Source organism: Macadamia integrifolia, chromosome 12 (assembly GCF_013358625.1).
Source record: "Macadamia integrifolia cultivar HAES 741 chromosome 12, SCU_Mint_v3, whole genome shotgun sequence".
NCBI classification, from domain to species: domain Eukaryota; kingdom Viridiplantae; phylum Streptophyta; class Magnoliopsida; order Proteales; family Proteaceae; genus Macadamia; species Macadamia integrifolia.
Genome location: NC_056568.1, coordinates 14,298,672 through 14,312,139, shown reverse-complemented (window position 1 = coordinate 14,312,139; position 13,468 = coordinate 14,298,672). Strand labels below are relative to the sequence as shown.

The 13,468-nt window shown below is 37.7% G+C and overlaps 1 protein-coding gene and 1 long non-coding RNA gene across 2 annotated transcripts; both read left to right on the top strand.

The window, feature by feature from the left end:
* Positions 1–2,230: 2,230 nt before the first annotated feature.
* Positions 2,231–3,831, top strand: LOC122057563 (probable LRR receptor-like serine/threonine-protein kinase At3g47570). The gene is given in 4 exon segments (XM_042619703.1): positions 2,231–2,832; positions 2,834–3,258; positions 3,362–3,412; positions 3,415–3,831. Coding segments are annotated over 4 exon segments (1,446 nt in total). The 3' UTR covers positions 3,783–3,831.
* A 4,785-nt stretch (positions 3,832–8,616) lies between these two features.
* Positions 8,617–13,468, top strand: LOC122057508. Its single transcript, XR_006133540.1, has 2 exons — positions 8,617–8,984; positions 13,118–13,468. It is a non-coding gene; the product is annotated as an uncharacterized LOC122057508 (long non-coding RNA).

Sequence of the window (13,468 nt, the reverse complement as noted above, 5' to 3'; positions counted from 1 at the left end):
CAATGATGAAATTTCATTGAACAGCGGAAGAAATCTATGCCTAGTCTTTGTCTTTTAGAGTCATCATCAAGTGGTTAGGGTGTAGAAACGCAATCCTAAAACGATGTAGAAGATAATGGAAAAACAAAAACAAGCAATGCACATAGATTTACGAGGTTTGGTAAGATTGCCTATGTCCTCGGTGAGATGAGATTTTGCTTCATGATCAATGGAGAATAGGGTTACAATGCTCGTCCCTCACACTTCTCAGTATTACTTGCATTGCAGAAAAAGAAACCCTCGCTACAAATATATAGCGAAAAAACCTTAATCCGGAAAATACACCCCCGCTATGAAGGGGGGCCCTCCTACCCCCCTTGCAACCCCTATGGCCCGCTAACCAGCTAGCGGGATCGCCATCCTGCCTGTCAAGGCATTGCACCAGTATTCCCTAGATTAAACTGTGACAGAGTATAAGACATCATACACCAACATAGGGGTAGTTGGGTGAGATCTGGGAGTCATTCTTCAGCCACTCTCTTCGACTTTGGGAGCCTATATATATATAGCCTGTATGTTGCAAGATTATGAAACGCAATCCAAAACCTCAATGGATCATCAGCCAGAACTGAGTTTAAGAGTCTTTTGGTCAATCTTCACTCAGGCCATTATGTTCTCCTGCGTGGGTTCACACCTGTTATCCGCCACCTCCAGCCTTGGAAACCACTCGGATCTCTTGCCTTTGCTTGCCTTCAAAGATGGGATAACTCAAGACCCACTTCGCATCATGAACTCCTGGAATGATTCTCTGTCTTTGTATAAGTGGACTGGAGTCACATGCAACCCTGCAACCCAGAGAGTTACAGTTCTCAATTTAGAAGCTCAAAGGTTGGTTGGATCTTTATCTCCTTCCATTGGAAATCTTTCCTTCCTTTCTGCAATCAACCTGCAAAATAACAGCTTCTATGGAAATTGGTCGTTTGAGAAGCTTACAACATCTCATTCTGCCCTTCAATTCCATGGGAGGCAAAATTCCTTCCAATCTCACTCACTGTACAGAACTCAGGACCCTTAATTTATCTATAAACAACATAATTGGGTACATCCCAGACCAGCTTAGTTCACTCTCCAAGATACAAAATCTTGGCCTTGGAGGTAACCTTCTTACAGAAACCATCCCATCTTGGATAGGAAATGTTTCATCTCTATTGTTGCTCACTCCTGCACGAAATAGTTTCCGAGGAAGGATACCTCATGAGTTTGGATAGCTATGTTGGTTGGGAAAATTTCAAGTCTACGGTAATGAGCTCACCGGTGAAATCCCATCATCAATTTACAATATCACCTCCATTTATTACTTTTCTGTCACACAAAACCGTTTGTAGGGTAGACCTCCGATCGATGTAGGCATCACTCTCCCTAATCTTCAGGTATTTGCTGGAGGTGTAAACAATTTTACGGGATTCGTCCCTGTGTCATTGCCAAATGCTTCTAAGCTTGAGATACTTGATTTAGCCCAGAACCGCATTACTGGTCCTGTGCCTATGAATCTAGGGAGCTTGAAGCGTTTAACTAGACTTAATTTCGAGATGAATGATCTGGGAAGTTGGAAATCCAGTGACTTGAACTTCCTCACCTTCTTGACTAATTGCTCGAATCTGCAAGTATTGGGTATAGGTAACAATCATCTAGGAGGCAAATTACCGGATTCCATATCCAATCTCTCGACTCAACTCAACACATTCACTATGGGTTCAAACATGATCCATGGAAGCATTCCTGTGGGGATTGGTGACCTTGTAAGTCTAACATCACTTGGCATGGAAGGGAACATGTTCACTGGTAGTATCCCTGCTGCCTTGGGGAAGCTCAAGAAATTACAGAAATTGAATTTGAACTATAATAGATTGTCATGTCTAATTCCTTCTTCCCTAGGCAACTTGACCCAATTGATTGGAGTCTTCATGGAGGAGAATAACTTGGAAACATTCCTACAAGTCTTGGAAATTGGAAAAATTTGCTGCAATTGAACCTCTCTTCTAATAGCCTAAAAAGTACCTTACCAAAAGAAGTTATAGGTATTTCTTCCCTTTCCATTTCATTTGCAGTGAAAGGTAACTCTTTGACTGGTTCCTTACCAATAGAAGTGGGTAACTTGAATAATCCAGCGGAGTTGGAGGTCTTTGAGAACAATTTTTCAGGTGAAATACCGAACAAACTTGGCAATTGTGTTAGCTTGGAACGCCTATATATGGCCAGTAACTCCTTTCAAGGATCATTTCCACTCTCCTTCAAGGCTTTAAGAGCACTACAAGAAGTGGATCTTTCTCGCAATAAGCTATCCGGGGTGATTCCAGAATTTCTTGAAGATTTGTCATCCTTGAAGAAACTCGATCTCTCTTTCAATGATTTCGAGGGAGAAGTACCAAACCAGGGGATCTTTGCAAATGCAAGTGCAATTCAAATAATTGGAAACAAGGGTCTCTGTGGTGGAATACCAAAACTGCAACTACCGAGCTACTCCTCCAAAGAAGCATCTCATAGTGGAGGGAAGGTTTCTACCAAAATCATAATTTCCATTGTGGTTTCGACAATTGTTGTCATTTCATGTTTAGTTTGTATCTTCGTTTGGATGAAACACCCAATTAAAAGAGCTTTTGCTGCATCTTCTTCTGTAGATTGGCAATTAGGTATCTCTTACTCGGAGCTATTTAAATCAACTAATGGATTCTCAAAGGAGAATTTGGTTGGTCTTGGTAGCTTTGGTTCTGTATATAAAGCAATTTTACAAGAAAGTGAAGCAGTAGTTGCTGTGAAGGTATTAAACCTTCAACAACGAGGAGCTTCTAAAAGTTGTGGCTGAATGCGAGATCTTGAAAAACATTTGGCATCGTAATCTTCTCAAGATATTGAAAGTTTGCTCAAGTATGGATTTCGAAAGGAAGGAATTCAATGCTCTGGTTTATGAGTTCATGTCCAATGGGAGCTTAGACGAATGGTTGCATCCAAGAATTGTTCAGACCAAGGTTCTAAACCTTATTCAAAGGTTAAACATAGCCATCGATGTAGCCTCTACCTTGGAATATCTTCATTTTGATTGCGAAACACCTATCATTCATTGTGATATAAAGCCAAGCAATGTGCTTCTTGACAAAGATATGACTGCCAATGTTGGTGACTTTGGACTTGCACAATTTCTTTATGAAAGATCCAATATTTCCTTCAACAATCAAAGTACATCAACTGGGATAAAAGGATCTATTGGGTACATTCCTCCAGGTATGGGTTTCATCCCAATTATAATGCTTCTCAAGTTTAGAATTGATCTCTTTAACTGAAGTTTATATAACACATCCTAATGAAGTGTATTAATGAATTGCAGGGTATGGTATGGGTGTCCAAGTTTCCATACATGGTGATGTATACAGTTATGGGATTTATTACTCGAGATGTTTACAGGAAAAAGTCCATCTGATGACATGTTTAAAGACGGTAGAAGCCTTCATGAATGTGCTGCAACAGCATGGCCTGAACGAGTGATGGAGATTGTAGATCCTCATTTGTTCTTGGAAGAACAGAGAGAGAAAGAAGATGAAGGCATAAAAGAAATAGACGAATTTCCTATAATCCATAATAGGAATGATGGTGATAGACAAATAATCATAGAAAGCGTGGTTTTAATAACTCAAATTGGCCTCTCATGTTCTGCTTTATCACCAGAAAATCGGGTTATAATGAAGGAGGTTAGACACAAGTTGCATCCTGTTAGAGATTCAATTCTTCAACTTCGAAAATCAAAATAGAAACAAATGTATAGATTTTTTTTTTGGCATACAAAAGGAAAGAATAAAGGGAGGGAAGTTAGAATTTTGTGTATATATATATATATTGGGGTTATGTGCTATTATATTATTCATGCTTTACCTTAATGTAAAACTTTGGGGGTAATCTAAGAATTAATAGTGAAAGGCTAGTCCATTTTTACCAACCACCCCCCCCCAAAAAAAAAAAAAAAGGAAGGCAAGTCCATTGATGGCATAAAATTATCATAAATAGATTTGGATAGTCCATTTTTATTACATTCTTAAAGGATTTCATTCATTAACAAAATTTGACACAAGTTTAGAGGCAACTTTGTGATTTAATAATGAATGCCTCAAATTTCAATTTTTAAGACCTCATAAAAGGATAAAATTAACTTATAATTATATATTTTCTAAGAAATTAGACACGCTTCTTTTGCAATTGAATCTTTTTCCAGCCTAAAAAGATTGAGTTGGCTTTTTAGTTATGTGGCAAAATAACTTTAAAGATTCAACTCTTTCATTCTAAATTTCTTCCAACAAACATGTAAGACCTCCACTCCCACAAACATCCCCATGGTGTTGGAAACCCTATACCTCAAGGGGTGTAATTAAACCTGTTGGTCTTGGCCAATTGCGGTCAGACCATAGTCGATCTTGTGTCACTAGTGTTCTCCATCATCCCTAGGAGAGCTAGCCACCCTTGGTCATCACCATCTTCAAGTCATCCGATTGATCCACTATACTCCAAAGCCGAATGGTCCCTTGAAAGCTATAGGAAAGGAATGAATTTCAAAACTCATAAATCCCCTGTTAAGATTGATGGATAAGTCCAATCGTTATTGAGTCCAACATCGTTGTTGCGTAGCTCTATCGGCAATTGATCTATTGCATAGCTCTATTGACAATTGATCTCACCACTTAACACTAATAAATGTCTACCTAGCTTTATTGGCGATTGGTTTATTTTATTTTCATGTGGGACATTGACTTCTTGTACTCTATTTAAGAGGTTGTCTTAATTTTTTATTTTATTTTTTTGGGCAAAACGAGAGGTTGTCATTATGAATTAAAGCAAGTTTTCCACTCTTTTTAACTTTTTGTTATCCTTCTTATCTTCTATAGGAAAGATCTCAATCCTTCCCTTTTGCAATATTTCAGTTTAAACAAAACACCTTTTTTATATTAAAGAGAGAGTTGGAACCGGATATAGTACGTAAGGTTTCTGAGAGCACTTACAAGGGGTATTATTAGATTATGGTTGAGGGAAAGTATAGTTGAGTGAGTTACATCTTTAAACTCTAAGGCACCTCTATTTTTTAACTTTCAAGGCTCTTTCTTACACATCTCGAGTATGGATCAGGTTCTCATGCAGGCTGATCCACACGGATGGAATCCACCATAGAGTTGGTGGTTGGGTGGATTCCATCTGTGCGGATGAGATGAACTTTATCCACTCTCTTGCGTCTCACCATCATAATAGATGAAAAAAATTCCTCCGAGTCAAAAACAGAGTAGATCGTAAAAAGTGGAGAGCAAACCATGAAGTCACATGGCTTTGACCACTCACCCCCTTATTACATGCATCCCTCCAATTTTGGGGTAAATCTTGTATCTCAAGTTCTCAATGGGCATAATTTTCCTTCTTGAAAATGTACCGTTAAAGTTACCTTAGGTGCAAAAAACAAACTCCGTTTTGTCGATGGTACACTAACACAACCAAAGAAACCTGAAACTCTCATTTTGGCTTGGGGGCACTGCAGTAATATGATAATTTCATGGATGATCAATAGCGTTTCTGCTGATATTAGCAATAGTGTTAGTTATGTTGACACTGTTAGAAAAGTTTGTTAGATCTTGAAGAGACATTCTCTCTAGGAAATGAGACTAGAATCTTTGAACTCAGGAGATTTATTGCAACCTTTCATCAAAACTACATGCCAATTTTATCTTAGTTCACTTCTTTGAGAACTCTATGACCTTGGTCGTTTGATATAAAGGGCAAAAAGGGTGGAAAACTTATAAATGTCTCTCACAAATTATCATAAATATGAGTGTTTGGATAAGTGGGGTGGAAAGTTTACTGACAAGATCAATCACGAGGTTGTCATTATGGCAATAAATTGATTTATTTATTTTTTTTTTTCATGTGGGGCAGTGACCTATTGTATGCTATTTAAGAGGTTGTCATTATGAATTAAAGCAATGTTTTTCACTCTTTAACTTTTGTTATCCTTCGTATCTTCTATAAGAAAGATCCCAATCCTTCCCTTTCGCAAGATTTTAGTTTAAACAAAACACCTTTTTTATATTAAAGAAACAGAGTTGGAACTCGGTATGGTATGTAAGGTTTTTGAGAGCAATTACAAGGAATATTAGAGCGTGGTTGAGGGAGAGCATAGCCGAGTGAGTTACATCTTTAACTTTTAAGGCATCTCCATTTTCAACCTTCAAGGCTCTATATTTCACGTCTCGAGTGTGGATCGGGTTCTCGTATGGATTGATCCACACAGATGGAATCCACCATAGAGTTGGTTGTTGGGTGGATTCCATCTGTCCGGATCAGCCCTGAATGAGAATGGTTCTCGTATGAGGACTTGATCCACTCTCTTGCGTCGTCTCACCATCATGACCGATGAAAAAAATTCCTTCAAGTCAGAAACAAAGTAGATTGTCAAAAGTGGAGAGCAAACCATGAATTCACAGGGCTTTGACAACTCACCCCCTTATTACATGCATCTCTCTGATAATCCTGGGGTAAATCTTGTATCTCAAGTTCTCAATGGGCATAATTATCCTTCTTGGAAATGTACCATTAAAGTAGCTTTAGGTGCAAAAAACAGACTCCGTTTTGTCGATGGTACACTAACACGACCAAAGAAACCTGAAACTCTCATTATGGCTTGGGAGCGCTGCAGTAATATGATAATTTCATGGATGCTCAATAGCGTTTTTGCTGATATTAGCAATAGTGTTAGTTATGTTGACAATGCTAGAGAAGTTTGGTTAGATCTAGAAGAGAGATTCTCCCAAGAAAACGGACCTAGAATCTTTGAACTCAAGAGATCTATTGCAACCTTTCATCAAGACCACATGCCAATTTTATCTTAGTTCACTTCCTTGAAAACTCTATGGCTTTATTTGTTTGATAGAGAAAAGTGAAAAATGTAAAAAAGAATAAAAAATTGTACTTACCTCGCACAAACTACTATAAATACGAACGTTTGGAAAAATGGAGTAAAAACTTATTAAACGATGTCATTTAATGCAATAATTGTTTTATATTGATGTGATAGTTAACTTTTTCCACCTTATTTAATTCTAAAGTCCTACCAAGACTTCATTGAAAAGTTATTTTGTATCTATTTCTCTTTTCCTCCTATTTCTTTTTTTTCCATAGAATTCTATATTACTTCCATTTCCTCTTTTTCCCTCAGAGTTCTACATTACTTCTATTTCCTATTTTTCCCATAGAGGTGGACCCCACTAAAAATTACATATTCCATATTTTCTTTCCTTCTTCTCCTTATCAACCCAACCCAAAACATGTGGGACCCACCTCACACATTTCCCACTCATTTTTATCTGTCAAATAAACGTGGCCTATGGGTGAACATGCATCACATACAAAATTCCCAATTGCATATGTGGTGCGAATAAATATTTGCAATCTTAACCATAAACTGAAAGAATCTATTAGTTCTTGATTGGTTTCAATGAATCTTTAGCACTGTTCATACTCAAATCCTTACCATGGATCATTACCCAACATGATAAGGTGTATTCATTGGTCCAACAAGTTGAGAAGCAAAAGAAGCCGCACACCTCAGCACTTCCCATCAAAGAAGCTGCTGCCCTTGCAGTTTCTATTAACCTAATGGCAAGTATTGTTGTTATTAATGGCAACATGGTGGACAACAGCGGAATTTGAAATGTGCTCAATCTGACAACTAGTTGGGGTTGGGGAAAGAACGCATGTGAGCTGCATGGCAACTCCAAGACATATGAGCTTCTAGTGAAAAGATAAAACATGAGCTTGGTTAATGAGCAAATACAAGTACAATGCATAGAGAAAAAAAGGGGAAAGGGGGGGGGGGGGGGGTTTGAAGCATATGGAGAATGCCTATTGCAGTTCAGCAGTTTGCAGCTAGTCTACCCTTTTCTGATAGTTATTTAGTTTTGGCTCACCACGCTTTTCTCAAACCTTTTTCTCTCTCTCCCATGTGATGCCCTCTATATATTATTCCATCATCATAGTCTTTCTAACCTTCTTTCACACTTTCCTTCCATCATTTATTGATTCCTAGTGTTCTTTCCTGAATGCGTTTATCCCGCTTCTTCTTGTCTGATCTTCCCACAGCATTTATTTCTGATTTTAGGCTTCATTTGATGAATTCATTCCTGAGAGGTTTTTGAGCCTCCTTTTCTTCTTTCCCGGCTGGATAACTCTTACAAGTGTTTTCAGGGATCTTTTCTGGTCGCCGATTGTGATTCTTCTTCTTTTTTTTGTCCATTGTTACAGCATGCTTTCTGCTTATTTTTGCAAGTGTCTTCCACTCTTTCTCCCCTAATTGCGTGGGATAAAAATCGTTTCTTCATCCCTGTTTTGCTGTGTTTTGCTACCTGCATAAGAGGACACGTGTCCTCTTTTAAACCTGCGGCTGAGATTATTTTGGTTGGTCTGTTGTTACTAAATCCGATTTAGATTAATGGATGACTCGAACCATTTTGACTTGAACCGGTTCTGACCAAACAACTCATAACCAGGTTTGAATTTCAAATCCCTAAAACCCATTTTTGAATTTCGAAATCCATGTTTTGGAAATCTGCCATTTTCCCTCACACGATCCTCTCTCTCATCCCTCTTGCTGCATCTCTCTTGCAGGAAGAAACCACCGCTCACGATTCTCTCTCTGATTCTCTCTCTCACGCCTCTCACTGCATCTCTCTCACACCACTAACTCTGAGAACGAGTCTCTCTTTCACCCTTCTCGCGGTCTCTACTCACGATTCTCTCTCACCCCTCACTGCATATCTCTCAAACCACTATCTCTGTGAACGAGTCTCTCTCTCACTCTTCTCACTGTGGCTCTCTCACAACCCTCTCTCTACAAACGAAGGAGAGGGTTTCTCTGCTCTGTCGCGGTCTCCTCCTCTCGCGAAGGTCTATCTCTGTGAACGAAGGTCTCTCTTCCTCAAGAGGTATGTTTCCAGATTTGAACAAGTAATGTAGTGTTGTCATCGTGTTGCGTCTCAGTTGTAAATGTGGATGTTGTTGAACATTTCAATATGGTTGTTTGGTTTTAAAAATTCTATCGGATATTCCTTCGTCTCTATTGTGCCTGTGTCTGTGGTTCTCTGTTAATTATTTCATTTGTTTGTTGTTTATTGCACAAAATCTTTTATCACATTTTCCTAGTGTGGCAGATTGCTTGAGGATACAACTTTTGCTCAGTATGGACAACTGGCATTTGCCCTGATGTCTCATAATTTTTGTAGCTCTTCTTGGCATTTTTTTTCTTCTTTTTTCTAGTTTCTGGGGTCATTTTGCATTGCTTATATATATATATATATATATATTGTTCTTGATCCTGCCTGTAATTGAAGCACATAAATTTTGATTTTCATGATTAACATTTTATGTAGGAAATTGTAAACCTATTTGCAAATCCATATTTCCGATCAGAGACAGGTTTTTTATTAAATCAAATCCAGCATGATTATAGGTTGCAGTTGTTTGTTCTCTTACAACATGTGATGTGAAGCATATATATAATTGAGGTGGGCTTTGATTGATCTGCCTTTTGTTAACCCACATAAGGGGAGATCCCTTTTGGAACTTCTCCACAAAGGGGATTTGACTATTTTTTTTGGAACTTCTCCATTCTTCTTCTTTGACTGGCTATAAGATCCATATTCTAAGTCTTTCCTTTGTTTCATGACTTTGTGTCATTGTTTTGTCTAGTATGGAGAATGTTTGTTTGAATGATGCGAGGGAACCTCGGGTTGGTATGTTATTCAATTCAGAACATGAAGCATATGATTTTTACAACAGTTATTGATGGGCAATGGGATTTAGTATTAGGAGACACACTGTGAATAAAAGCAAGAAAGAAAAAATGACTATTACGTCAAGATGGTTTGTCTGTTCGAAAGCTGGGTCTCGGCAACCAAACAAGCGAGACAATAATATTACTAACCCCCGAGCTGAGACAAGAACAAGTTATGAAGCACAGATGACCATATATATTTGGGTGAGGATGGAAAATACATGTGTCGTGAATTTGTGAGGGAACATAATCATGATCTTCATCTTGATTCAACAATTCATATGATGCGTTCACAGAGGCATATGTTAGACATACATATGTATGAAATTGATTTGGCTGATGACTCGAGGATTAGACCTAGATCCACAGTTGAGTTGATGGATAGGCAGGCTGGTGGAATCGAGAACTTGAGTTGTACGACCCAAGATGTTAGGAACTATCTCCGTACTAAAGAATGAGTGCCTTATCATATGGTGAAGCAGGTAGTTTGTTGAAGTACTTTGTTACTCAAACTAGGAACAATCCATTTTTCACATACTCAGTCCAGCTGGATAGTGAAGAACAAATAACTAATATATTTTGGGTTGATCATGGATTTAATCATCATAGAGGATGCACTGTATTCGGGGCCACACTTTTATATGATGAGACAGTGAAATCTTTTAATTGGTTGTTTGAGGTTTTTGCTGAGGCACATGGTGGAAAGAAGCCTATAACTATCTTTACGGACCAAGATGCTACTATGACTATATCATTAACTAAAATGTGGCCTCAGACATGGCATGGATTGTGTACATGGCACTTAATGCAAAATGGCATTAAGCATTTGGGTAATATGATGAAAGATGGCTCTAGGTTTCTTAAAGATATAAAGAAATGCATATAACAATATGATGAGGAAGAACAATTCGACAGAGCATGGTATAAATTGCTTACTGAAAATGGTGTTATGGATAATGCATGGTTGCGGCGCATGTATACACTTAGAAATAAATGGGCAAAGTGCTACATGAAAAACACATTCACATTAGGTATTCGAAGTACACAGCTCAGTGAGAGTTTGAATAGTGATTTGAAGGACTATTTGAAGTCAACTTTGGATGTTGTGCAATTTTTTAAGCACTTCGAGAGAGTTCTTAACCAGAAGCGTGGTAACGAATTAAAAGCTAAATTTGAAGTAAGAAACAAGTTGCCACGACTTACAAATTCGATGTCAATTGTCCAGAAACAAACTGGGGAACATTACACTCTTACAATTTATGAGTTATTTCAAGAGGAATATAATTGGATGACTATTTGTTGCATCAGAGGCTGAATTGATAGATTTCCCTTCATTGATTTTCAGGTTGGGATTGTTGATGTAGAAGGTGAATATCAAGTATGTTGTAACCTGCTTGATGGAATTATAGGTTGCGCTTGCAAGAAATTCGAAACCGATGGTCTTCTTTGTTGCCATTGTTTGAAAGTTTTAGATGTGCTCGACATAAAACGTATTCCTGATGCCTATATTTTGAAGAGATGGACAAGGGGAGCAAGAACCATGGTGGTCAATGACAATAGGGAGAAAGAAGTTGAAGAGGATGTCAACCTGGATTGTACACAGCGGTATAGGCATATTTGTCATGAATTTGTTCAAATAGCATCAGAAGCTTCTAACACAGTTGAGGGTTACGAATTGATGAAAGATGCTGCTAATGAATTAAGGTTGAAGGTTGGTAATATTAAAATCAACCCAGTTGATTGTCCTGATATGCCAATATTGCCTGATTTCCCAACTGACGTATATAATGGAATACGTTTGAAGCATAAAGAGAAAAGTAAGAGTGGTAGACGGCTAAAGAGTTGGGTTAAAAAACAAGGCAAAAAAAAGAAGAGTGGAGGGCTAAGTAACAGTCAACGATTACAAGAACAACAACCAACTCCTGCACCAATGACTACGCAACTGTTGGATAACATTTATCCCGGTTACATGTCACTTATGGTGAATACTTTTAGTTAGTTATGTTGGTTGCTACATTTTTCATTTTCTTACATAAATCTGGATTGTGTTAATGTTCAATGTTATATGCAAGAGTCTATTTCCCATATATCATCTCAAGCATCTGCAATTCATCAATCACAAGCATCTGCAGTTCATCAATCACTAGATGAAGATTGTATTTAGATTCAATTAATGAGGAACATTATTTTTTTTCTATTAAGTACATCCAGTTAATGAGGTCCTTTTTTTTTTTTTTTTTTTTTTTTTGTGATTGCCAATACATCCAGGATTCTAAGCATTTTTATTGATGGATTAGCCTATAATGTACTAACAATTGTTTTTGTAGGTAAGGAGTCTTTAGCTCAAAATGGTAGAGCATTTGGGCTAATGCCCAAGTTATGGTGATTCGAATCCACCAAGACTTTGGGCAAAACACTTTTAAAACACTATTAATGTTTATCTTGATTTTTTGATGAATGTAGGTTTGATGTTATGTTTTTTCGGTTGTGATTGAGTTCAATTTGAATTAGTTTTGCAAAACCAGATGGACAGCCTGGTTATGTTAAAAAATGGGACTTCTGAAACTTATTTGTTCTCTAGTAGCAAAATAGCTTTTACTATTCATTTTGGGTTATTTTCTCCAATTTTTGATGATTCTTGATAGGTGAAAAGAGACATTGATATGAAAAATGTAAGGGTGGTTGCTATGCTCAGTGTTTCATTGTTCACTAACTCTATATCATAAAAATGAAATATATGAAATGGAAAAAAAATGCATCCTTACTGTGCATATTGCAGTTGCTTTTTGGTGGCTACTAATTGTTCTGGTTTGTTCTTATGCCTCTGGTTAACTTCTGACTGGAGAACATTGAATATGCATTAATTCTAGTTTTGGAATGTAGTACAGAGCGTGGAAAGTGACAATATCGGGCAGTTGCTCTTAGTCTGTACACAGTTGGCAATTAGGATCATCTCCTTAGTGTATATGTCACAAGTACAAGGCACTGCTACAGTTAGCAAGACTATCGTTTCAGCTTAATTTGATAACCTCTTCTTCTCACTTTGCCATTTTAATCCCTCATTTCAACAGATGATAACCTCATTCGAATTAATTGTATCTGAATATTTTTCTGCTCCAAAATCTTGACTGTTACAACTCTATCTTGCATTTATTTTGTTTTGTTGCGCATTTATTCTTTGATGGTATAAAACTCTCTTTCATCATTTTCTTCTATTGGTTACATCATGAGAAGTTTTGGAGTTCTGGTTTTGAACTAGGCATTGATCAAATTCCCTACTTTCAGTTCACAAAGGAGCTCTGGGAGATTCTAAAGGTAGAAATTGATGAGCCTAAAATAGAAGATGAAAGAAAGGGAAGAACTGGAGTGTGACTAATCAGGTTTGAGATTAATTCCCCTTCATTATCAACACTTCTCCTTTACAAGTATGGTTGTGACCTTTGGAGAGGATGCAAATTGTAAAGATGGTAGCTCCACAATCCACATGCCTGGGCCCTATAAACGGCAGTTTGGTTGCTTCTTCTAACAATACAACTTGAGGAATGTATTGTATAATCTCTCTCTCTCTCTCTCTCTCTCTCTCTCTCTCTCTACCCTCACCCCCCCCCCATAATTTTAAAAGTCAGTTTTCTTTTA